This window comes from Pezoporus flaviventris, unplaced genomic scaffold (assembly GCF_033815535.1).
Source record: "Pezoporus flaviventris isolate CSIRO_AGI_PZ_B2104156 unplaced genomic scaffold, CSIRO_AGI_Pfla_v1 ptg000031l, whole genome shotgun sequence".
In the NCBI taxonomy this organism is placed as follows: Eukaryota; Metazoa; Chordata; class Aves; order Psittaciformes; family Psittacidae; genus Pezoporus; species Pezoporus flaviventris.
In genome coordinates this window covers 30,567,479-30,594,780 of record NW_026892579.1, presented here as the reverse complement: position 1 = coordinate 30,594,780, position 27,302 = coordinate 30,567,479, and the positions used below count along the sequence as shown (strand labels likewise).

Genomic DNA, 27,302 nt, shown 5'->3' with positions numbered 1-27,302 from the left:
ACCCAGTAGTACTTGTAAATTTTATGTAATGAAAGTCCAACTGATTCAGTCAAGGCTAAAAGTGCTTTTGTGACCATCCATCTGCCTTCCTACCCTTTCAAAAATAATTATAGAAAATAGATCTGTTCTTCTAAAAATTTACATGGCCCCACCTCTTGATGGACAAGTTTCCACAGAAACACATTCTCCTTTCGGACCACACATTTTACGGAATAAAAAGTGCTGCGTTCTAACTCACTATAAAATACTAAGTAAACTTTTACAGTGTGTTTGTTTTTACAGCAGTTTTTCCTCTTCATGGTTCATCAAACCCAGGGAAATTCTTTTTTGGGTGTGAGAAGATTCTAACCATATAAACCAGGAGATCTTAGGTCTGCAGAGAGTAGTCCATGAGTATACTGACATCAACTATTTCTTCTTTTGCACTACACTACCTGAATTAACTGTACAGAAAAAGTGTTGCCTGGTGGCTACAAGATTTATACATTTATATATTGTTGTATAGATATTACTTTTTTTTCTTTTCCCTCAAAGAATCCTCTTCAAAAAGTCACAGTAGAACATTATTACCTTCAGAATAGGATATAACCTGCACTTGCTATCCGGCAGTAAAGGTTAGAAAAAAAGTTAGTGCTTAAACCCAGACCAGACAAACTATTGCCAATAAAGTGTAATTGTCAGGGTTACACTGCACTGTCTTAAATGGCTCGTGAAAAAGCTGCCTGCAGTTATTCACTACAGGGTGACAAAACACTACAGGTTATGGGCAAAACCTATAAAAAGTTTCCATCTGTTGCCATTAATTTAAAATGACAAAGAAAACTCGTGTTCTTACACCTCGGTGTGCTTAAATCATGCATATATGTGACATACTGATGCATTGGCAGTTGCATGATCCTACTACAAAGATGACTGTGTTCTGGAAGCGCCTTCAGAAAAGCTCTCAAGGGTTTCCCAACATAGGATTGCCAAATTGGCATCTCCAGCCTTTGGGCAGCTGAGGAAGATGATGCTGGCACTGCAGCCTGGATGGGGGGGTTCTGCCTTCAGGTTCGTTTCTCCAACTTGAGAAAAAACGAGCAAAAGATAATTTTAAAGTAACTGAGCTGTGGAAAGGGGGCTCACCCACATAACCCGATTTAAAGGTCTCAAACGTGCACCGCTCCCTTGCCGTGACTTGCTCCCAGGGAGTTAACCTGGAAACCGTGACTCCAGGCTGACGGGTTTATATTGTAATCCAAGCCAACGTTTGTTTCAGCTTTATCCCCCACGCACACAAGCACCGCGCTCCCAGGGCCCCTCCGGGGCTACCCGTGTTGCCGGCCAGGGACAGTCCCTGCCCCGCGGGACCGCGGGCGCCTGCGTCCGGCCCGGAGGGCAGGGATGGGCCGGGATGGGATGGGGTGGGGTGGAATGGGGCGGGGGGCCGCGCCGCGGCGCTGGGAAGGCGCTGCCCTTCGCTCCGCGCGAGGGCCGGGCTTCCCCAGTTCAGACAAGCCCTTGCCCCGCTCCAGCGGCGGCGGGTTTGGTGCGACACCGTCCTGACATGTTGTAACTGGTTTCCACACCCACCGCGCCTGAGAGCGACGGGAAGTACCTGCGATGAGCCCAGCGCCGCCTTGACTCGCCGCCGCCGCGATCGCAGCAGCCGGGTCGAACCGCCCCGCCGCTCCGGAGGCGAGACCCCACAGCGGGGCACCGGCGCGGTAAGTGGGTCTGCCCTCCGCCTCCTCCTGGACGGGAAGAGGCAGCGGCACGGGCACGGTCTGACCCGGCTGCAGGCGGGCGTGTGGGGCGGCCGCCCCCCTCTCTCCTCTCCGCCCCTCCAGCGGCCTGCTCGACGCCGCGGGGCGTTTGAAACAGGGGCGCGGGGATCGCGAAGTTGAGGGTGCGGCGGCGCGGCTCCGGCCGCGGCCACCTGAGGCGAGCCGGCGCCGAGCGGCGTGGGGCGCTGACGGGAGAAGGGGAAGGGCCCGGCGGGGGTACCACGGGCATGCGGTCCTCAGGGTAAGACGTGCCCGCTGCGAAGCCAGCGCGGGGCTGGTTGCCTCCGCTTTGCTCGGAAAGTTAACTTTCTGGACAGTAAAGAAAAAGAAGCAGGAGCGCTTGGGGCGTTGTTTTTCACTTGAATCTGATGCCCTTTGCATCCACGGAAAATAGTGTAGTTCCGTTTATAATGAAATAATTGCCCGTCACTGCTTACTATAGGTAATTATTATTTATTCTTGATACAATTCCTTCGTACGAAGGTTGGTGATAGGCGGCTGTCATAAAACACTTGTTTGTTCGGTCACACGAGGCCCTTGAGCGGTGGGAAGCCTCCTCAGCAGAGCCGTGGGTCAGACCTCCTCAGGTGGATGTCCCCAAAAGCCATGCCTGAGAGAAGGGACTGTGACAAGACGTCCCCATGGTTTAACTTACCACTTGAAACTTTATGCAGAAACTGTCAAGGGAATCACAATCCCTTTGGAAAAGTTAGGATATCCGAAGGAGAGCACCATGGCCAGGGCCTTGCCAAAGACCGGCTGTGCGAGCCTGGGGTTAGAGCCTGAAGTTGCTGAATGGGAAGTTTTTCAAATCCTGTGAATATTAGTAAGTCAGGGAAGTTGCCTGTCTCTAGCTCTAGCCTGGAGGACTGTACTCCTGGAACCACCACAGAATGTTGCATCATTTTCTTCAGTGGGCAGTTGTCATCTGCTGCTTTTGTGAAAGCTGGGATCTTGCTATAGAAAGGCACATGGACCTTTCTTTCAAAGAAAAGTTCTCTTCTTGCTGGGTTCTTGATAATGGCACTGGAAAGGTCTGAGTGTGTTGTTAATAGAAGGACAAGATGATCACATCAGTGCAGGATTCAGAATTTGTGTTCTGCAGCAGAAAGATTCAGTTTTATCAGCTGCATTGGAGTTTAAATTCTATTTAAACCCATTAATGGCACTCAATAAAAAAGTTTTAAGTCCAAGCAGAGAATATAGTTGATACTCTGGGCTGGGATTAACAGTCAAAGTTATTTGTCAGAGGATGAAGAGCAGCTTTCCTGATGCTAGTAAAATTTGTAATCATGTATATGAAGCCTGATAAAGCGCTGAACGTCTCCAGAGATGTGCTTCATTCTGCTTATAGAATTGTTGATCTCAGGAGTAGAATCAAGTTCATTATGCAGAATCATTATACGAAGTTGAAGAAGACACCAAAATGTTTATTTCAGAATTTTGTCAACCCCTGCCACTCTGTTCAAAATTGTATTGGTTCCATAGGTACATTTTCTACAACATAGTTCTTACGTTCTAAGAAGGAAAATACCTGTGTCAAGACATCTAGAACTTTTGTTAAATATACCTGAAGCTGCCATTTTTATTTGGGAGTTTTCTTTTGTTTCTTCTCATGAATGTATGGCATGCTGATGTCTTTAATGACAAAAACCAGAATTAGAATCTCATCTGTTCTGTGATTTATTTCTGTGCTGACAAGATTTTACATTTACTTTCTTAAATAAGTGTGCACTGCTTGAAGCTTCTTTTGTAAACTGCACTTACAAATCAAAAGATCAACATCAAAGATGTTCACTGCAAAATAACTGTTCTTGTTTGGAAGACTACACTAGACGTCTCACCTTTTGAAGTTTACAGGATATTTATACCTTGCTTTCAGCATAAGTCTGAGCATAAGTTACTGTATTTGACCTATGCCACATTTAATTAATTCATTGTTTTCAATGAAATGTCAAACAATATACTATACTAATGCTGACTTTTATTTGTTCATAACATTCAATATTTTATATTGAACAACTTTACATATTAAGTATAGTCTTGTTCCCCTATATTATTTTCAAAGGAAAGAGTGAGGAGAAGAAAAAGGGGATTTAGACAAGTTTTTGAAGTAAACACTTAAGTCTTTCTCAACTGTATATATGCAATCAGTGGCAAGATTCTTATTTTAGAAACACATCATTCCAAAGTAGTAAGGATTTTAGAAATATCTTTCATTTGCCTTTGTAAAATCAGATTTAGTCTTAAATGTCACAATAAGATTTTTTGTTTTATTACACTGTTTTGAGACTGACTTGTCCTGGAGAGCCCTACAAGAGGGGTCTATTAGGTTCTCAGTAAAGTCACCTGTGTTAGTGTTCAGATTCTTAGGAACAGCTCTGCTGAGTAACTGCATTTTTAGTCTTGATGGTTTTCATTCTTCATCTGAAATGTCTTGAAAACCTTTTCCAGATGATTGGCTTCCATGGGACACTGATGAATGCTTTAATTTTACAACATTATAAGACTTTGACCTTTGCATCTGTCTGTCTTGTCTGTACTGTGTGCTCAGTTCTCTGTCGTATTACATCACAGGCTGTATCTGCATTTGGCCAAAGTAAAATGGTATCACCCTTATTTTATAATGTTCTATTTCCACCTGTGAGAGCAGTGTAGAATGAAGTCCTGAATATCTGTCACAGGAATACATGTAATTCTCGACCAGGGGAGAGCAGTTGGATCCCTTTTTGCTCTGTGCTTTCCAGTCTGCCACAAAGAGCTACTCTGGAAGCAGCCAGAAACACTCCTTTCCCTCAGGCTCGAAAGCAGTCCTATCTGGGAAGATCTACCCTGCTACTTGGCTGAGAGACAGGATTCAAATGGAATTATTTCATATGACATGCTGATGCCAGCCTCAGATCTGGATTTTTCTTTCTTGGTCTTTTTTTAACATCAGAGTTCCCAAGTTCCTCAGAAATCTTGGTTTAATTGAACACATAATTGAATTTTGGATTATCAGTAGCGTATGGAGATTTTGCTTTTCATTCCTTTAGGTTAATGTGGCTAATTTGTGTTTCCTTTCAAGAAGATTTAAACTCTTCCCAGCAGACAGTGGAAAGTAAATGCACTGTTCAGAAAATTTCTGAAAGTTCTTGATGTGAAGAGAGAATTGTGTTGCGTTTGCATGCCAGTAAACTAAATCAGAGCTCTGAATGATTATTGCTTGCCATTACACTGCTATTCCAGTAACTAGGCTTGTAGGGAAACCCAGTGTTAACTTGCAAGCCATAAGTCATGTATGCTTTTTGTAATTATTCTGTCTTTGTTGGACTTCTTCCTACTTCTGCATTCTCCTAAGCTTCATGCTCTAGTCCTGAAAGATTAAACACTACTACCATGTATCATCTTTCTATTGTACATGGCCAGGCACGTGCCACGCTCATGAAGCCTCCCCTCCTCCCCCACGCCTTTGTGGGGTTCTTTTGTGGCTTACCTGTCCAGTGCAGAAATTCCTTGTAGTTTAGGTGTTAGAGAAGTCCCATGAGGTTGCACAAACATGAAGGAAGAGAAGCTGGCCATTTGTCCTCTCTGTATCTTAAATCCCAAATTGTTGCAGCATGAACCAACCCTATCAGTCCTTGTTAAATGAAATTTAAAAAATAGTAAGAATGGATTTATAAGTTTGTCAGTAGACAATTTACTTATTATTAATGTTTTGGAAAAAAAAAGAAATAAGGTAATATTAAAGCAGCCGCTCCTTTTGGCAGAAGGAATAAGCAGGGTGGAAACTAGACATGAGATTGCTGATTCAGAGGTTGATCCCAGATGTGGGAGGATAAATCTTTCTGGAGTTCCTCATAACTCACTGAAATGAGGTAGGCTGGTTCTGCTTGGGAGGAGCAAATGGATTAGATCAGCATGGGAGAACAGATAATAAGGTGAAGGACCTGAATGACTATGGTTTCAAAGATGACAGAAAACAGGAATGCATTGCAGAGAAAAAGTAATGCATCAAAAAGTAGGAAATGTAATTGGTTTCTGAAGTGTTTATTTGAACACCACTCTGTCAGTTGTTATAAAGAGTTTTGAAGCATAACCTATGGTAGCATATTGGACCATGCATTAGGTATGTATTTGTGTTAGTGGTACAGATCTTCAGTGTGTTACTTGCTCTGCTGTAGCTTTTAACGTAAGAACATCAAATCACTTTTAATTATGTTTTGTTTTGCCTTATGCAGAAACATCTCTTTATCTAGATCTTTAATATTCATTTGGCAATATTAATCCCTGAGCCTTTTCAAAACGTTTTAAATTTCTTGGAAGGTGCTAGAAATACTTGGAGCAACATTACCAGAAAAGCATTTTGAATAGTATCTGTGTGCATCATACATCTCTACAAATATTCAGATTGTTTTCTTTTTTCTCTTTACAGATAAATTTCATCAGCTCATGAACGGATGTTTAAAAGACTTCATACAAAATATATGTGAAAATGGAAACTTCATCTTTGCTATCGTCCTTACATGATGAATGCAGATCAGACAACTATATTGAACCTCATTACAAGGAATGGTACCGAGTAGCTATTGATGCTCTGATTGAAGGAGGTTTGGAAGCCTACAAAGAATTTCTTTCCAAAGAGAGATGCTCAGAGTTCCTAGCAGATGAGGAAATTGATTATATTTTGAATAATGTTCACAAACTTCCCCAAAACACAGTTTATTCCTCTAACCACGCTATTGATGACACCTCTTCCTCGGGAACCTACTGGCCCATTGAATCAGATGTGGAAGCTCCAAATCTTGACTTAGGTTGGCCCTACCTAATGCCTGGAATTTCTGGTGGCACAAATATTGATCTGCTTTTCCATCCACCACGAGCGCAGCCTTACACCATAAAGGAAACTATTCGGAAGATGATAAGAGATGCAAGAAAGGTAAACATGAAAAATGTTATTGGGGGAGGGAGGGAAGTGTCAATAATAATCTAGTTGTGTTTTACTACAGGCTTTTTTTTTCCCCTCTCTCAAAAAAAAAATCTGACTGCTAACAGTTCAAACACAAAGGTTTTTGCCTACTGAGGTGGGTCTGTTGATACCAGATGCATCAGTGTTTTTAACCTAATTTTCAAGGATGAGGGATTAATGGGAGGGATTAATGAAGCGTAATTTTCATTTTACTGTAATGTTGACCAGTCCATGAGAAATTCATAGCTAATTAGCACAGCTTTTCTTTGACTTTAGTTGAATATACATCAAGTGATACTATTCTGTCCAACTTCAGGATATATCCTAAGGTTTCTCTTGCATCATAGGGAGCTTTCCTTGCAGAAATCAGTCAGAAAGTGTTAAAGAGAGCTCAGAAAAAAAAAATAATAATTAAGCAACAAGGAAATAGATTCTGCATGTGTACCTTACCTTCATTTCTGACTAATGACTAATTATAAGAAATGTGGACACTTGTCTAAGTGTACTTGTCTACACTTAGGGTCACTGCATCTTGAGTTTCCTAAGGCACACCCAGCTTACACCTTAGCGATAAGGCACTGTATGTACAAACCACCTTTTGCTTTCCAGTGTCAATTTAAAAGGCAAAAAAACCCCAAACCAAACATGCAAAAATGTATTAGCATGTATATCTGTTTGTCCCTGGGCCATGTTAGCTCTTTAAACAGATGTGACAATGTTTCAGAAGTATTAATAGGAAGTACTCACCCTCCCCCTTTTTTTTTTTCCCTGAAATAAATTGGGTTCTGCATGACTCTGTGGGCTTTAAATCAGTAGGACAGGCTCTAGCTTGAGTGCATCCATAAACACTTCAGTGGCTGAAACGTACATGTAAACGTGTGCAATAGAAGTGGACTGAAAAGGGTGGGGAAGGGAAGGACAATGTCTTTTTACAATGTCTCTTGTTTATTTAGATAAAACATATAATTTGTTGCCATAATAGAGTTATCACTAGGCATTTCATCCTGCAGTTTACAGTCTAGGATGACTCTGTGCTCAAGGAAGAGGAAAATTAGTTACTTCTAACTCTCTTTGTCCCTTTCAGAGGGAGATTCCATGTTTTTTGCTTTTGTATGTAGCAGGGCTGGAGCCTGACTTGCCTAAGACCCTCCCTGATCTTTTTAAACTGCAGCTCCTTAGCTACCAATGTATCCAGTGTAAGGGAAACCACAAAAACAGGGTTAGCTCTATTGTGAATACTAGCTCAGATTTGCCACAAGGTCTTGAAATGCCATGAAGAAAGGCTGTTTCCTGCTAGTTGCCCTGCTTTTTGTGCCTAGCTGACTAGCTGCATGCGATCCAGTCCCTTTCTAACACCTGTCTTAGCTGGTGGTGCTGCTTTGTAAAATGCCATTTTAAGAGGCATGCCTCCTTTGAATACAGCTGTGGAGGAAAAATTATGTATGATTCTTCCCCAGCTTTGGAAAAAGGTTGAGCACATAGCATATTGGCTCTCTGGTGCATTTGTAGTGCTTGTATGTCATAAAGAGGGTGTTACGGATGTGTCACTGTCAAATTTGGCAGCTGAAAAGTTTGTTTAGTTGATCAGCACAACCTCAACAGCAACAACCATAACAGTTGATACAGTGATACGTGTTGGTTGCTTCAGGAAACAGCAATTAAATCTAAAAGACAGTGTTCTGTCTGCAGATGCATAGAAAAGTTTAAAGGACTTCTAAGATAAAGTCAGGTATTTAAAACATGCTTACAGTAGGCAAACACTGTAAACAGGCTAACATACTTCTGCTAAACAACTTACAAAAATACAGTTATATTAAACAGGCCTCTTTGTTATATAGTAGTGGAGATGTGTGGTCTTATGAGAATATTCAAAGGACACAGGAAAAAGTTACACATGAAAACTAGAAACCTGTAAAGAATAAACAAGTTTTTCAGCAAATCACATTACCCAGTACATCTCTAAGCAAAATCTATGGGAATTTCAGCAAACTTTTGTGGGAAAACAAACGAACTATTGGAGGTGGGAGTATTCATACCAGCTAACTAAGCACCAAACTTCAGTGCTTAAGTTCAGGCACTGATTTCTGTGGGCTACCTGAACACTCGGTGCAGTAGGAAACCAACTCCTACAAGGTCCTCCAAAGTGTTTCTGCACTCGTTCACCTGATGAAAGAGCCCATTTGATATATATATTTCTTTGTATATACTAGCCCAGAAATTCATGGAGGCTGAGCCAGTTGAAACCTAGATTCTACTTGAGTATTTGGAGATACAAAAGGATAAGGATTAGTGGACTTACTCCTGACCTCTTTCATGCTTGGTGCATCACAGTGTCACTCCTTAAAATGATTATTACATATGTTAATTTTGACCTTAGGAAGAGATGTTGTAAACAACATTAAGCAACTTGCTTGCTGACAGTGATTTTTTCCTGACTAAAGAGGAAAATAATTTGTAAGGCTATGCTATACTAGACTAAAACCAGTGACTATGAAAAAGCGTCATAAGAAAATTTTGTCACATTTTTCTTAAATACATAATTTGCATAAGAATTATGCACATCACCTTCATGGTAAATATAGGCAATATAATAAGGAGTTTCCTTACAGAAATGGATCAGTATTAAATCCTAGGAAAATGAGCTAACCATTTTGAGGAGATGAGTCCATACTTGTTTCTGAACTCGTATTAAAGCAGAGGAACTGTATTGTACACAGGATGACATTACATTGCAGTCTATACTACAGCACTTCTGTGGGATTGGTGTGGTGGTAGCAGAGTGCCTTAGGTCAAACCTAACATGTCAACAAAATGGGTTTACTGTCAGCGTAACTAGACCTCATCTCCAAATGATACAGCTTGCCAGCCACCCTTCTCTGTCAACATAACCTGTGTTCATACAAGGAGGATGTTTGGCGTGACTGTATCAACGAGACACAAGTCTTTTTCAGGTGCTGATATAACCATGTGGGTAAAAAGCACTGCAAGGGCTGTCTGACCTTAATGATGGACAGGCTTTTGCAAACAAGCTAGTAGCTTTTTTTCTAGTGTGTTTTGGAGGAGGCTTCTACCTTTAATCAGCGGCAGATTTCCGGCTTCTCTGAAGCTTGAGGTGCTCCTACAGCCTGACTCATCCCGACTGGGCTGTCCGAACCACAACTGATGATGTTTAGCATTTTTTTCTGAGAAGATTATTCATCTGGGAAATGGTATCAAGACGATTACTCATCTGTGTCAGGTTAACATGGAACTTCCTTCTCTTACTATAAAGTAACACAAGAGACTTCAGTAATGAAGTGTCCTCTTCCACTGTGACTTTCTATAAGAGTTGCCTCAAAACCATCAGTTATGAGGCTTGTACATGTGTGCAAGAAACAGCTTGTGCTGTCTTCTTCTCAGACATGATTGACAGGGTGAGGCAACAGGAAAAAACAGGACAGAGCACCAAAGGGTCCTTCTGGCAGTGTGTTTTTCTCTTACTTCATTAACTGCATTCCTGTCTTCACCACTGAGACATTCCTACACAGTTTTAGAGAGAATGCATAGCTCTGAGTCTTTTACATTGATATCCAAATAAGGATCAGCTCTTCCTGGAGAGAATTTAAACCAGCTTTCTTAAAGAACCATGTTGTTCAGACAGCCCAAGGATTGCTGATCTGCAGCACAAGCCAGAAATCACTGAAAGACTTTCCTGACATACTTTTGGGATTTCTGATGGAATGTATGAAGCTGCACACTATTCAATAAATATGCAATACTTTTCACTGATTTTATTTTACTCAAATAGACTAACAGTCTAAAGGCTGGATTTATAAAATTTGTGATAGTTGTAAGACTTAAAAATGTTAGTTGTTTAGAAGCCTAAGTAGAAATTTAGATGGTTAGTATGTTATTGTTTTGGAAAATAAAACCAAAAAAACCCCAGTTTTTGCTGAATTACTCATGGTTGGCTTTCTAACATGAGAAAGGGCTGCAAAACTTAGACCCTTGGGATGGAATTAATTTACACTTTAAAGTAAGTTTTGCCAGACCCACTGTAGTTAGGTCTATAGTAAGTCAAAAAAGACTTCCTTTGAATTCTTGTGAGAGTTACATACAAAATCTGATGCCTGTGCTGTCTTCTAGAGCAGTGGACCTAACCAAATAAACAAAGTGTTGACTAATTTTACAGTCATATAAAAATAAAAATATTTTGTTACAGATTGGGCTCTTTTGTTTCCATTTTGTTTTGTTTCAGGCGAAAGTGAGAGGTTATTTCAGAAAAAAAATTATTATTCACTATTGATCTTGTTTGCTTATGTATCTAATACAATAATAATAATAATCTAGTACCAGCTGCAGTCTAGTATGAAAGAAAGTAAAATTATTTACATGCCTATATGGAAAATGATGTTTCTATACAGAAGGAAATTTGTAGAACAGGGGTGTGTTGAGCAATCTTTTTTTACTCTCCCAACAATACTTTGTCAACTATTTTAAATATAATTTGAACACAGACTGAAACGATAATAATGAATTGCAGTTGTGGCAATGCTTGTCTTAGCTCATTAATTGCAGCAGTCCAAGCAGATGAGAAAGAGGCTACATTTTTTTTGTTTGTTCATAAAAGCTAGAGCAATCTTCTGAATTCAGGGGGAGAGAATAGATAAATACAATAGTCATTCCACTCAGAAGCTTTCTACATTATCTGTAGAGTGTCTGATAAACAGTGGATATCTTTTTTAAGCTGAGAGTAACATGTAGAAAGACTCAGTTCCCAGCTGAAGCCACATAGGCAACATTTTTCCTGCCAAAATATTCTACCTCACAAGGATTTCAGGAATTGCTTTTTGATTCAGCTGCTGTGCTGAAGGGTGCATTCATCATTCACTTCCACTCCCCTTTTGTTAAAGGACTTCCTCTTCATTGAAAACCAGCATGGTAGTCATCCACATGGCTTCCAGGTGAAACAGGATTTTTAGCTTTTAGTAGATTTATTAGAGTGAGGTCATGTTGCAGCTTTTCTAATTGTGCAGGGCACATGCCGTGCATTGGAAGAGAACACGTGTCTTGCTCTTGATGCTATTATTGTATGACCCAGTATCAATTCTGTCATCTACTCACAACAGGTAATCATTTCAGGTAATTCATCTGCTTGGATTTGCCTTCAGAGTCTTCACACTATTTTACTTGCCTGTCCCCTTCTCCCACTGCCATCCTCTGTGTAAGGGTAGTCCCAGAGCAGTCACCACAGAGCACTTATAATGCACTTATAATGGACTGCCATCAATGGGACATGTCTATAAGCAGTTTTATAGTCTGGAAAGCCTGGTACTTCTGTGAAATGCATTTTTTATATGCAGTTGCTCTAAATAAGAAACCCACAATTTTTACTGGTAGCCCTTCCATTCGATGGGAAGGATCCAAAACTGAAAAGCAAGCAGAGGCTAGGGCCAGCCTGAGGAGTGGGAATCTGATAAAATAATTGTTAATCAAATGTGGTGGTATCCACCACGTGGTCTATCAGGTCAAATGTTTGCAAGACTATTTTGACCTTTCATACTCGAATTAGAATATATAACTAATTTGTAGGTATTGCCATTATGTCACAACTGTGCTAATGCGTTATCAAAATATCATGCCTCCATGATGTGGAATAGGGAAAATGAAAAGCCAGATCTTACAGACAGTTGTATTTATAAATGTCTGTCTCATTCAAGTATTTGTAAGAAGTAAGCATACACGTTTTGTAGCAAGATTTTTTCGTTAAAACCATTGACATAAATCTGTCAGTCAAAACAAAAGTGCTACTAAAAAGTCATTTATGCTTTCTGCATATTCAGTAGATTAAAATGTTCTTTATCATATTAAACAGCAAGTTTGCACTACAATATGCTGAAGTAATTCTAGGCCAAAATATGCTATAAATACAAGTGTTAATTGAAAATACCTTTTCCTAGGCAGAATGCTTCTTTCAGTGCCCAGTCCAGTGTATTTAGGTTTTGTCCCTCTCTTTTTCCCACTTGTCAAAAATCCTGATAATATTGAAGTGCTGTTTTTTGTTCTTCTGAATTACCCATCTTCAAGAGATCTGAGCTTTGCTAGGTTTTTTTTCAGCCAGGGAACAGTCTTGCCTGAAGGACTATAGGTTTCATTCATATTCATATTGCCATAGGCCTTTTTTCATTTTTTGCAGATTTAGCATAACTTTTGATCTCTAATAGCTTTGCACCATAGCCAGCAATGCCTTGGTGGATGTTGTGACACATTTTGGGGGATTTTAAACTTTAAATTTATTTGTTATGTGTCATAATTTGGAAACTAAAGTATTATACTGTCTGCAGTAGAATTTTAAGTGAGCATAGCCTGGTATACAGATACTTGCAATGCTACAGCAGTATTTGTGTAATACAGCACAGTAGAAACTACATGGAAAGTGGAGAACTGGTGACATGGAGCAAAACCAAAAAGCACAAAAATCCAAGGTGAGCTGCCAGTTTAGAATTCCCTGTTCTCCTGTTTGGAAGGAGCAGTACTGAATGCCGCTGAGTTATGTGTATTAAGTTTCCTCATATATCAGATCTGATTGCAAGTGTCTACTTCACTTGTAATTATTTCAAACAATTTGCTTAACACTGTGTTATTTTCCCTAAGGAGTACTGCAGCTATTCCAGTGCAGGTGACAGAGGAGTCAAAGTACATTTTAGTATTTACTTTTCTAAAATAAGTGCAGACCTTGTCATTGGTACTTTTCCTTTTCATGCCTTTCCTTTTAGATGGTTGGTAAGGTATGTCTATAATCATTTCTAATAAAGAGATACTATATTATACAATAAAAATCCACATTTTCAGAAATGCTGTCAGCATGCCTGAGACCTCAGAGGACTTTAACTCTTTAAAGTCCTATCATAATTTATGCATCTGAGAAAGAATGGCCATCACAACAGTAACAGGGTGTAACTGGCACTGAGCTTGCTATTTTATACTGTGATCTGCAGACATCCATAAAATGACTCACCTCAATAGAGCTGTTTAGAATAAGTAATTGCAAGATCTGGTATGACTTGCTTGATCAACAAAGGTAATAATTGTTCAGTGTACAGTCCACTGATCAGTAAGCCAGTTCAATTTGCAGCAGTATTATTTGCATTATAAAGATAGAAGTGGAAGCAACTAAATCAGACATCTCTCCCTTCCTTGCCTTTTCTTGATAACTTTTGCCATATCCAAGATGCTTGTTTTTTAAAGTTGTAAACATCATTATGTTTTGCTGCATGACTGTATATTATACAGTTTACTGGCCCCTTCATCTTCCTGATTGGTGCCAGGCAGTACAGACAAACCACTATTGTATTATAAACAGTAGATTCAGAATTCATATGCTCTGCTTTATCCTTAGCCATCAAAGACCATGACCAAAGTGTGTACCATTTTACAGATGAGAATACTGAGCCACAAAAGAATTAATATGTATCACAGCTCAAAAAGAGATTATAAACCTAAAGCCTGAGAGTATTATATGTTAGCAAACAGTACTTAGAGCAAGTGGGGGCCAGACAGCAAGTTTTATTTTCTTCTCTCTGTGGTTTTAGTTTGCTAAAAAAAAAACAACACATTATAGTTGTACACTTAGGAAAATTAATTTCTGAGGAACATCAGTATGTCAAAAAAAGTTTGTGTTAGTATGTAACTGTGGCTTTGTAGTGCTTACTTTTCACAAATATTTGTAAGACCATAAAGTCCTTTCTTATCTTCAGATAAAGAGGGTGTATCTTCAAGACATACACAGAGTGTTCTCGTACCTTAGCTAAGAGCAGATTATTTTAATTGGTTACTCTCTTGGTCTGGAGTGCTTGTACTGACTGTCCAGAAGATGTAAGATGCACAAGAACCAGAACAGATTCCTCAAAACCAGAATCTATGGTGACCCATCCTCTCGCCAGCAAGGCATGTGGGCACAAAGCTGCCTTCAGAAAACTTACTGTGATGCATCTTTTATCCAGGGGGTTTTGCTAACTGCAGCACCAAATCACAGGCCTTTTGACTTCTGCCTGCTGTAAGAGATGAAGCTGGGCGATAGGATAATATGAGAAGTTATGCACCATATCTCTTAGAGATGAAAAGAAGACTTTGATATCTGCTTTATCTGCTAGCAATCAGGCTTGAACAGTAGCACAGGATTGTGTCTTCAAGTAGCCAAATGGGCGTGCCTTTAGTTCAAACAGCAGATTCAACATCTCAGCCTTATTTTCTTGCTGTTTCCTGGAGCTGCAGGCACTCTTTGCCAAGCAGGCTGCATTTCAGCTCAATTCACTCCCTTTATGGTTTAAGCACTAGACATCACCTTCTAATGCCAGTGAATCTGAGTGGCATCAGCCCACAGAAGGTATTGTAGTTAGTATTTTCTTGCTAGGCTTTTGATGTTCAGTAAGCCAGGAATAATAGAATGAGATGAAATAACCGGCACAGAAGAGCAACTGCCTGCAGATTCTCCGCGGGACCTTTCTTGAGAAATGCCCACCAAGCAGCAGCCCTTTCTAAGCTGTGCAGAATCCACTGCTAGTGAGCTATAACCTCCTGATCAGAGACATCAGAGGCAGCAAACAGAAGTGGCAATGTCAGCCAGCAAATCTGATTTTGCTCAAATGCCGGGGGATACTGCTTGTCAAAGCAACAAGGTCTCCGTCCAGCATGACAGAGCATGGAAATACCTGAAGCTATCTGCTTGTTCTGATAATTTCTTGGCATTGCTTAATGGTGGATTAGCACAGGCACAGAATAATTGCCTGAAAAGTCACTGTCAGGGGTGCGGGTTTCTTTTAAATAATAGCCAGGTATATGTGGCTGCACAGTAGCTGTTTGATAGAGATCTGTAATCTGACTTTGCTGAGGATGGGCCTCAAAATACCAAACATCAAAGTATCTAATACTTACAGTAGTATGTAGCGTTATAAGTCTATGGAAAGCTGCTTTAAAATGTAACAAAAACTATATTATTTTGCCCAAAGGAGATACTTTTCAAATGGCAAAACTAAGTGAAGAGATTAAAACTGGGAATTCTGACTGATTCTTCTATTTGCTTATTTATTTGATACTACCTTATTTCATGTTTTAATACTACATGATCACAGTAATACCATCGTATTTTGTGGTAGATTTTATGATGCACTATATGACTGCAGTAATACCATCATCTATTTTGTTTATGAATTCTAGGCTTATTGAATGACAGTAAGCCACTTGTGCCAGAAATCTAATTATTCAGATGATGCGATTTCTTATTCATAAGTGAAATTTAATGATGGAAGTGCAGTCCATATCTGAAGTGCTGCAATACAGGATTGCAATCTCCTGTACAGGATTTCTGTCTCAAGTAAAAGCTCAGTACTTTGTCTTGAAGTTCAGAGTAGTTAAACAGTGTCTTTGCAATGAGCTCTTGAGAGCCCAGGAAGCTCTTCTGGGTAAATGCCAGAGCCTTGAAAAGCCAGGGCTCTGAGTGCTTTCTCAGAGGAATAAAAAGGATGGAAAAGATGTGCTGTTCTTGGGAGTTGGGAAGAGGCAAGCTTGTGAAGAGGCATGCCAGAGGAGCAGGGATCTCTGTTAGTCCTTTCAGTTGATGAAAGGCATCCTATTGGGAATTAGTGCAGCAACTAAATGCTGTTTAGGCCTCCTGGGGGTCTTAACACTCTGGAGCTTGCCCCCAGTGTGAAAATGCTGGGAGCTTTGGATTACTTAAGTCTTAGAACATGTAGAAAAGGACAACTTAAGACAAACGCAGATGGACTAATGTTTGATTCGGCTGAGCTCTGTTCTGTGCTGTTGTGCACTGATCAGAAGTAACTCCATGAGAATTGGTATTGAATGGAAGGAAGATGTGGAAGCTCTGTGTAGTGTCTGTAATATGCAGGCATTTCTGTTCTCACCCCCTGAAGTGACCATACTTACAATACAATAAGAAACCTATACATTTTTGCTTGTAATTTCCTGCCCCTCCCTCTTCAACCCCACTCCAGCTCTTCCCCTTTCATAGTCCCTGCTCCTCTGCCTTTTCTCATTTCATTGTGCAACTCCTCAGCCAGAGATGAGCATATCCTGCTTGCTCTGGGTACCTTGGGCATCTTTCTTGAATGCAGTTCCAGTCATGACATCTGGGAATGTGAGCTCCCTCCTTAGTTCAATGGAGAAACATAGGTGCTTTGATGGATGCCAGTTAGCACACCTGAAGCGAGTGCTTGCAGTAAGGAGTTTGAGTCTTTTGCCATTCTCTGTCTCTCCCCATAAGGAGTAGTAAAATGCCATCGTGATGTTAGAAGTACATCAAAGCTCTTGAATTGCTAGTTAAATCACTCAATTTTATTGACAGATTTCTGATATTTATTATCAGTTGTAGATATCGCAGATTAAATATTAGGGGATATATTTTCTGAATAAGAGTGTCTTATTTGCTCTGTTTTATTTTGCAATTGAAGTTTTTGGCAACAAGGGTGGAGTGCAGAGATAGACCATTTGCATATCAACAATCACAATCTGCTATTTAATAACAAAATTGACTTGTATACACAATTGAGTTTCATCTCATTTTGTCAAACAATACATCTAATAAAACTTGGAAAGATTTTTTTCAGGTATTTAGTAAAGGTCAGAGAGAGACAAAAATACAATACCCACTCAAAGAAGACACTTTTTTTCTTCAGACAAAATCAGATGCCTGATCCTGAGAGAATTTACATAGTTTAATTTGTGTACACAAGAGGTTCCGTTAGCTTAGCAAGCATACATGTGTGCAGAATTGATGCCTAGGTATGTGACCACGTATCATTAAGTATCTGATTTTAAATATTTAATTAATCTCTCTTGAAGTGTGCCGCAGTACACTTGTAGTACAAAATGAGCATTTATCTTCAGTTGATTGCATCCACTGACAGCAACTAAAAAAGGAATAACGTGTCCAAAGCAGACTGATGTAATTTTTTTTTTTTAATAACTGAGTATCTGAAGCCCAAGCAAGGCATTGAAACTGGTGGAAGGTTTTCCCTTCCCCTGATGCTGGTGATGGAATCACCACACAGTCCACCTTTACTGATCCCAGCATGCACAAGCAGGCCCAGGTCCCGCAGACGTCAAACCAAAGGAATGGACGCACCTATAAATGTTGTAAAAGACAGACCGGTCCCTTAGAAAGAAATTCAAGAGCCAGATTAATTTATCATGTTGATGCATAAAGAGCAGTAGTTTTTGCCAACATAGAATGTCAATCAAAGAACTTTTTTTCCTTTAGCTTACTATAAATGGCCTCAGCCAAAATGACCTGAGTCCTCTGCTAGAAAACCATAAGAGTGTGTACTGGGGATAAAGGCTTCATTATCTTCTGCCACATTACACATGCTTGTTGAGCTCACATATAGTGCAAGGAAAATTCCAAAGAGAAGTTTCTCAATTTGTACTCTAAGGCTTTTGAAATGACTGCAAAGTGCACTTTTTTCTGCAAGTTAGCAAGAAAGCACAATGAATCTAAAAACACTAAGAAGTGGAATTTAGTTATTGTGGTAGAGCTATCCAAAGTAGTTTACTGATTTTGTTTTTTTAAGTAAGTGCTGCATATTCTTAAATTAAACAAAGAAACAAACAAGCAAGCACCTTGATAAATAGTTTCATGGACATTTGTGGCACTATGCTGATACAAAATTACGTGCACACAGGTAAATATGCTTTTTTTGAGTTTTGTTAGTGGTGTTTCAAAACATCCTAAGGATCAGGATTTCATAATCTGCTAAATTTTATGGAGAGACATTGCTTATACTTTCTGAGGAGATGACTCTCTACATTTAATTATGTAAAGTAGTCCCTCTTGAGATAGAAATAAAAGAAGAAAGCATTTCAGTTTAATATGTTGCTCTTTAGTTCATAACTCAGCTGTGTATTTTTAAGATAGTAGACTACACGTGTCAACAGTACAGATATAAAAGGGAAAAGATTTAATTTCTGAAATATATAATAATGGTACTTAAGTGAAGGCGTTGAAATTACCAAGCTCAGTAGTGTATTCAAAATCAGCATTAGAAGATGATCTTTGACAGACTTTTTTCCATAGAATGTAATTATTTTAAAAAGAACACAAAAAGCTAGGTGTTTAAAGAATTTGGGGGATTTTCAGCAAAGTACATTGACTCAAACTTTCTAGCAGCACAGCTATATAGTGTTATCTCTTGTGGAAATACTGTACTGAATGAGAAACAAAATATTGTAGCATTTGAAATCCAAATACAAAAATCTCTCTGCTTGTTTTAAGGAAACAATGATAATATTGGTGAATGCATTTCAGTTCACTTTGATGTTTAAGTAGAGTTTCTGTAAAAACCCAAATGGAATTTACTTGAAGCTGCTTGTTTCCCTATAGTTTGTATGGGGATCTGTAGTATAATGTGTGCAAAAATAAATGGACATAGAATTAAGCATAGTTTTTTCTTGCTCAGTAGATCCAAGTTTGGACAGATTCTTCCATCAGTCTTGTCTGAGTGTGTATCACAAAGTATAGGAAGAAAATCCTCAATATGTCACAGAACTGCAAAAATTTCATATTGATGCCTATTGGAGGCATCACTGTCCTAACGGTGGGGGTGTTACTGATTATTATGCTAAGTATTCTCCTGTTTGGAAATGTGGAAATTATGCAAGAAATTGTTTTGACCAGTCTTTGAGGTATTTCTCTAGTGAGGAGAATTTCAAAAATATAGGGACCAGCGTAACATACAAACTAAAAATAATCCAGTACTTCTTTTTCTTTTTTGTCCCTGAATTAGTGTCTTCCATTGATCCTAAATCCTATAGTGCAGAGTTACAACAAGAGTACACTGAATTATGCTTTCACAACACAGTATATCTGTTTTTGAGCAGCTATGAATAAAGTCCATAGCAATTACAATGTAAGTAACAAGTGCTGATCTGTCTGCTTTTGTTTCTAAATTGCTTATCTGTGGTTCCGGATGGGACTTTAGCCTGAGACAGTAAAATTTAAAGCATCCTGCTTAGTCAATCTTATGACTATAAACTATATAAACTCAGTAGGGGATATCTCTTCATCTATAAAAAAGGAAAAAAGAGACATTAAATAATTTTCAAATTATCTGTACAAACAGGTTATGTAATATTTATATAAATAAATATGCACACTCACACTCTGGAATTTCATTGAAAAGCATGCTGTCAGCAGCTACTTCAGTAAATATTGCACCACACAGGCTGAAAGGCAGAACAACTAGGAACATAATGTATGTGAAAAATCTTTCATGGTAATTATTAACATATTTAACTAGATTAATACATTATGAAAATTGAGAATTGCATGTCAATTAGGACATTTTAATTCATTTCAAAGTCATAGTTGGCTCTTGAAGGTCAGCAATTTGGTCGGAAGCATTTTAATGTTCATAAACTATGCTCCCTTTTTCCTTCCTTTCTCAAATTTGCTTAAAACCACAAACCCAAGAAAATCTCAAATGTTTCATTTGTTTTCAGATGAAAAATTTCAAATTAAAAAATGCCAAATATTCCTCAGTGTTTCAGAGAATTGTTCATCTGCAGGTTTTGCTTACTTGGTTGTTTTCAAGCATGCTTTTGTGTACTTTATGCCTGGGGCTTTGAAGTGAATGAGTCTTCTGCACTGCTTCCAGTGAGACTTCCTATGCCCTCAAAATCTGAGTGGCGAAACTTCAGTTCATAGAGACACAATCGTCTCCTCCAAGATTAGTAGGGATTGTGATATTTTAGTGAATATGATATTTTTGTCTAATTCAGTTTTCTCCTTGATTATATGCTGCTTCTTGTACTGGGTTCACATGTCCTCTCCATTGCTTTCTTCTCAGATATGATTTTCTAATTGATTTTATTGGAATTTGTTTTAGAAAAGAGCTGGGTAAACATGAACCCCTAATCAATGTTTGTATGCTTTAAAAACTTGTAGTTTGTTACCAGTTTTTGAGGCCTTCCCTGTTCTCTTTGCAGCCATTTCCAGACTGACAAATCAGCAGGGATTGATAAAACTCAGAGATTCACGGATTTCACAGAAGGGACCATTATGATAATGAAATCTGACTCCCTTCCCCACACAAGCCTGACAGTGTTGCATCTTGAAAGATATGATACTAAGAATAAATCTGACCTTAAACCACCTGGGTGGTAGCCTTACAGTCAGCTCTCCTGGGTAACTCATTCATAATTGCTCAGGAGATCAGATAAATTTTTGTACAGTCACTTCTCTCTAAATGATGGAATTTGCTTGAAGAAACCCATTTTGCAAGCCCGGACCAAGCCTGCCTGAGCTTTCTGCTTGTCTGTCTCATCACTCAACATGACAAGTCAGCCAAAATAGAAGGTGCAGAGAATTTTAAATGCAGGACTGGAGGGCGAGGTGAGGCTCAGGCTGCTGTGTAGCTGCGGGGATTGCTTTCAGAGGGACTTTGGGATGCTCAGCGTCTCTGTAAATACAGGACGTTAGCCTCTGAGGATCTGTTTGCATGGCATGGTGAAGTGCAGTGACGACATTCACAAGGAGCAGGGTGTTTTCACATTAGCATGACTAGGCTGTTTCCAGTAACAAACCTAATTAGTGGTGGGCTGACTCAGATGTCCCTTCACAGGACAGTGGTGTGACACTCATGCACACACCCTATGTATTTTCAGCTTCCCAGATAAAAATAGATGCATTAATGTTATTCCCACATTTACGAAATGGTTTGTGCTTTACCTATGAAAAGCTTTCTCTATGCACTTAAGTGTTATTGTAAGTAATTTAAGATGGATTTTAAAAGCTGCTTCTTTTTTTTTCCTGGTAATTTTTCTGAGTCTTTTATGAGAGACAAGTAGCAGATTTCAATAAATTTGAATTTTTTACTTATGCCATGGACGATTTGGAAGGCCATTAATAACATTAGTCTATTTAAAATATATTTCTATGCTAATATCTTCTAGAACTAGCTAAAATCCTGTTTTAGAGTGATTCACATGTTTTTCTAGTTCCATGCTTTTGTGTAGATTCAAAGACTTTTTATATCCCCCCCCCAAAAAAACCATATTATTTGTACCTTTTTATTTTTGCTCAATATGAGTCTTGTGATCAAAAGCATTGGTGTATTGGTCTAGGATTTGGAAGACTTGTATACAAATTGCAGAAAATTGTAGGAAATTGTAGAACACAGGCTCCTCATCTATAAATGTGAATATTAGCTCTGGGTGATTTCTGAAGACATATACGTAGTTTGGGGTACTCATGTACTAGAAGTAGTGAACACAGTTTCAAGAGCTTAAGCTGGAATATAACTTTTCAGGTTTAAAACTTTGTATTTTACATCAATCTTTTGTGTATTTGTTCTACTCCATGAGATTGCTTGCTTTAGAGTGTTCAAGGAGAAATATTTTAGTCGTATCCAAATACAAAGCAGAGTTGTTCACTTATCCATTGTCTGTCCTTGTTCTGCTGTTACTTTTTTCCACAGTATTCCTCTGTACAGCTGTGAGAAACAAGAAAAGAAATGTATTTTTTGTTGTTCAGTCGAAGTAGTGTTTCTGATTTAGGATGTGTTTCAGCAAATGCTCAGTGACACACATAACTATCATGGAAGTCTTACCTGTTGCATACCTGACTCTTGTTTCATTGCAAAAATTGTCCCTGTGACAATTAAGGTGATGCATATTGTGGTTTTTGTGATTGATAAGAGACTGGAATATCTTTTAATTAACAACTACTGGTCACAGATAACCAAAAATTATAAATTCCCTGAAAAATTCCTTCCTGACAGCTGCACCTCATCTCTCTCGTGAGTGCGGACTGTACTGACATCTAAGAGCAGGTTCAGAATTACAAGGGAAGATTCTGAAGATACAGATATATGCATTTTTAAGCGAGGAAGAAAAAAAAGTTTAAAACTGTTCTGTTATTACATCTGAAACAAGTACTGGTTTTCCCACAGTTTTGTCAATACAAATCTAGTTTGAAGTTTTTTATCTGAAGACGCAAATATTAGAGTATTTCTTTTTTAGTCAATGTGTTTCGATGTGGTGCAGTCTTCTACAAGGTAAAGGTTTCTACGTATGCACACATGCACAGGATCCATAGCAGTCTGGTAGAGAGAGCCTTATTGGCTTGAATTTGGAGTGCACAGGTTACTCAAGGGAAGATATTTCCTGAGATCAGAGAGGCACTTCATAAGAACAAATGCTTATTTGAAAGGCACTAGTTTGCATCAAAAAGCAGTTATTTTCCAAAGTGCTCTTGGAATAAAATGTTCACCTCTCCTCCACAGAGGTATTGCAGGTTCTCGTCTCCATCCTTATTTCAAGCAACTCAAGTCAGATGGTATATTAAGTTATTGGCATGCATGGTACATTTTACAAGAACAAATTTTCCAACAGAATGTGTCATAATGTATGGGTGGGTTGGTCAGGGGTGTTTCTGCCTTTTATTCATTTTGATTAGACGGGCTCTGTTTTCGATGGCAAAAGAAGTGAATTATCCTCTTTATCCCTTACATTTGCTAGCATATATACCCCAAAGGTATTCCCCTATTCATCACAGGAAAAGTTTTGCGACTTCAGGGACCTCACTCGCACAAACAGGCTGTGAATCTCTCTAAGAAAGCTCCTGAAGTGCTGCAGTGGGTGCTCTGAGACTGATTTTCTTCTTCCCCCATTCTTAAATCCAGATGCCTGCTGTGATGTTTTGGAAGAAACCCCCTTGCCCTAGCAGGAGGTTTGCATTTCTTGCAGGTGTTCAGCATGCTTCATGATTAGATCTCTGATTATCATTACCCAAATGGAGGTGGGGGTTGGTGTGTGTGAACCAGCAAGCAGTGCACATCAGGAGGAATACTTTGTAGAACGGGAATGATCTCACATACATGAATTTGTACAGTGGAAGACTTGTGGTAACATGTTTCCCTTCTACCTGGTAGTAAAACCCTATTAACTTTCCATATTGGTCAAAAACTCCGTGGAATATAAAGAATTCAGTTAATTGCACACCGGTAACTCATTATTTGACTAACTCTTAGTTTTATTTATTCATGAAAGAGTGCTTCACATTATCATTGTGAGGATGAGAAAAATAAGAGGAACAGACCATGAGTGTGGGATGACAGTGCCTGTTGATGGCTGAAAAGCAATGGAATCTGGATTGCAGAACTCTATCCTGCAGCTCAGCTATGTGTCTCCTCCTTCCCGGACACATCCTGGAAGTGGCCTAGGGCTTGCACTTAAGAAAATACTATGAGTACACTGACTAAACTTTTAGCCATAAAAACAAGCTTACATTTAAATTGAAAGACTAGTAGATATCAAACATGAAGCATTTTAATTATCTGTTCTGACTTTATCACGGAGACCAGATGATCTTTCCTGTGATTTTGCATAATTGCAGTATCAAATTTAAACTGATGAATTAATACTTCTCTTGTGGCCTTATTGAGGAGCTGTATGCAGATCAGTGAAAGCTGATGCTAACTGCATGTACAAAAAAAATAAAGTACGTGTCACCAAGATCATAAGTTGTATGGCTTGCTGTTATCTGACAAAAATGTGTATTCAAAATTCAGCTTACATAAAGACTGAAAGATCAGTTTTGCAAAAAAACTGGCAGAAAATAATCAGAAGGAAATATTTCTTTCATTTTTAAAATTTGTTTTTATTAATTTCCTTTCTTATGCATTGGCTTGCTACTCCCTCAAATGTCTCACTGTCTGGAAGATTAATCTTTGAACAAGAACTGTCAAGTTTCCCCTAGAAACCTTTTAGATGGTTTCAAATTTGAAATATTTCACTTAATCCAGGAATTAAATTTTGTTTAATGCCTTATTTAGTTCCAATTCATTATCCACTTCTCTGGGGTCTACAGGAATTGTAGAATTACTAATCTGCTTCGTTTCAGTTTGCTCTACAGGATATTTGAGCAGGGTTTTTTTAATTGCTTCCCTACCATTTCAAACATCTTCCTCTGTATGGTAATGTGCATTTTGAAAAGTTTGAATTTGCTTTCTTCCTGAAAAGCTGTACATAATTCCTTATTAACGAGATTAATCTTTTCTTATCTTTAGGACATTCTGCTGATGCTTTCAGACTAGTCCACAATTATTTTTTGCCTTTTTCATCTAATCTGCATAAATAATCTAGCATGCCAGGGTAATGGATTTCACCTGAGGTTCTCAACATGATTTGCAGACAATAATTAATTCATTAGTTTCACAACCTGTCTTTGAAATAGGTGAAATTGAAATGCAAGCTGCCAGCACACAATCATTAGGAACATGTTGCACCATTTACTGTAACTGCTCTGTAAGCAAGTGATGTAATCCGTTTCTCCTGAGCATCAGAGAAGGTTCCTGCTCAAGTGGCACCATGTTAAAAAAAGTAGTTAAAATCGTCTGGCTGTGTTGCTTACCTGACATGCAGATGTAATTATGTGCCATACAGACTACGTCTGCAATATATATTGTATTTACCTGACATAATTGCTGATGCTTTTTTTAGCAATTTAGATGTTTCTAGGGGTATTTGTCTAGGCACTGTTTTTTTACATATAAATACATATTGCTGTGTCACGTAGCTGAAATGGAAATTGCTAAAGATACATATATAAGGTGAACAGAGAATGTTTCAGAGTAAATCCCTGAGGTAAGTGCTCATTTATGCAGGGGGATTGTTGGCTTTCCTTCATACTGACCTATCACTGACCTGTGACCAATAATTTTAAACAGCTTGGATTCTGTATTTTTCTGGTTTACCCTAACCATATTGCTGCTTGAACTGAGCTCCTTAAACAGAATAAGTGCATCTGTAGGGTTTGAAATTAGTGTCAGTGAAGTAAATACCATTTGTAGCAGGAAGCAAAAGCGTTATTGTCAATATCGTCATGATATAGTCACAAAATGTACAATGAAAGTGACATATTTTAAAGTTTGCATAAAACGTGTAGGAATCTATTTTAGGACCACTTTCAGTATCAAAAAATCAGATATTTTTTTCCAGTCTCAAATTTACTGAGTTTGAAGTACTTGAAATAGAATCACAGAATCATAGAATAGTTAGGGTTGGAAAGGACCTTAAGATCATCTTAGTTCCAATCCCGCTGCCGTGGGCAGGGACACCTCACACTAAACCATGCCACCCAAGGTTTTGATCAACCTGGTCTTGAACACTGACAGGGATGGAGCATTCACAACCTCCCTGGGCAACCCATTCCAGTGCCTCACCACCCTTACAGTAAAGAACTTCTTCCTTATATTCAATCTAAACCTCCCCTGTTTAAGTTTGAACCCGTTACCCCTTGTCCTGTCACTACAGTCCCTAATGAAGAGTCCCTCCCCAGCATCCTTGTAGCCCCCCTTAAGATACTGGAAGGTTGCTCTAAGGTCTCCACGCAGCCTTCTCTTCTCCAGGCTGAACAGCCCCAACTTTCTCAGCCTGTCTTCATACGGGAGGTGCTCCAGTCCCCTGATCATCCTCGTAGCCCTTCTCTGGACTTGTTCCAACAGTTCCATGTCCTTTCTATGTTGAGGACACCAGAACTGCACACAATACTCCAAGTGAGGTCTCACGAGAGGAGAGTAGAGGGGCAAGATCACCTCCTTCGACCTGCTGGTCACGCTCCATTTGATGCAGCTCAGGATATGGTTGGCTTTCTGGGCTGCGAGTGCACACTGAAGGCGGCTCATGTTCATTTTCTCATCAACCAGCACCCCCAAGTCCTTCCGCAGGGCTGCTCTGAATCTCTTCTCTGCCCAACCTGTAGCTGTGCCTGGGATTGCTCCGACCCAGGTGTAGGACCTTGCACGTGGCATGGTTAAACTTTATAAGGTTGGCATCAGCCCATCTCACAAGCGTGTTGAGGTCCCTCTGGATGGCATTCCTTCCCTCCAGTCTATCAACCAAGCCACACAGCTTGGTGTAAGTAGGGAGGGAGGGACAGGAAGGGAGAAAAAATTAAGGGGACGAAGGGGGAAAGGGAAAGGAGTAGGAATGGAAGGCAGTAAGAGAAGGGAGGGAGTTGGGTAACACAAGTAGGCCGTTATAATCTGTAAATTATAGTGGTTTTACTTGCACTTTTGTAACAGCAATATGAAAATCTTTAGTATCATTGAGTCCTACAACCTGTAGAAATATTCACACACAACCAAAAGTTTTTCATGGGATTATTGCTTTAAACATATGGCTGTTAACAAGTCCTGAAATGTATATACCTTATGTGTCAATTACTGACTCTGCATCACATCTATGAAGCTGAATACAAAAGCTGTTACCATGAAAGAAGGATGAAATAAGCCGTATTTTAAAAGATTTTTTTTTCCTCCTCCCCTTCCCTGAATATATGATTAATCTTTATGTCTGTATTCATTGTCCCGTGTTGGTTTTCTTTTCAGAAGTAAAGCCGAGCAACCAATTTGATCATCAAGATGTTTTTTTTTAATATTGGGCATAAGCGTTACTTCCCTGATACTCAAAAGTTTAATTAGGAATGACCAACAGCAGAGCAAGGAATTCCTTTGCTGTTTTAGGCGTAAACAATCCAGGTCTGTTAATGGCAGTTGTGGTAAAAAAAAATTACTCTGTTGCAATGGAGTGTA

The 27,302-nt window shown here is 39.2% G+C and overlaps 1 protein-coding gene across 3 annotated transcripts in view; it reads left to right on the top strand.

Moving 5' to 3' along the window:
• The first annotated feature begins 1,406 nt into the window (after window positions 1-1,406).
• Window positions 1,407-27,302, top strand: part of FAM83B (family with sequence similarity 83 member B) — a 51,661-nt gene continuing 25,765 nt past the window's right edge. Inside the window, exons 1-2 of one of the 3 annotated variants that reach the window (XM_061460598.1) lie at window positions 1,407-1,706; window positions 6,181-6,684. In XM_061460598.1, the coding sequence (XP_061316582.1) occupies window positions 6,241-6,684 (444 nt within the window). In that variant the 5' untranslated portion in view covers window positions 1,407-1,706; window positions 6,181-6,240. Of the gene's footprint in view, window positions 1,707-2,086; window positions 2,209-6,180; window positions 6,685-20,694; window positions 21,101-27,302 lie in introns of those variants that run through there. The other 2 variants (XM_061460599.1, XM_061460600.1) reach the window with 2 other exon arrangements.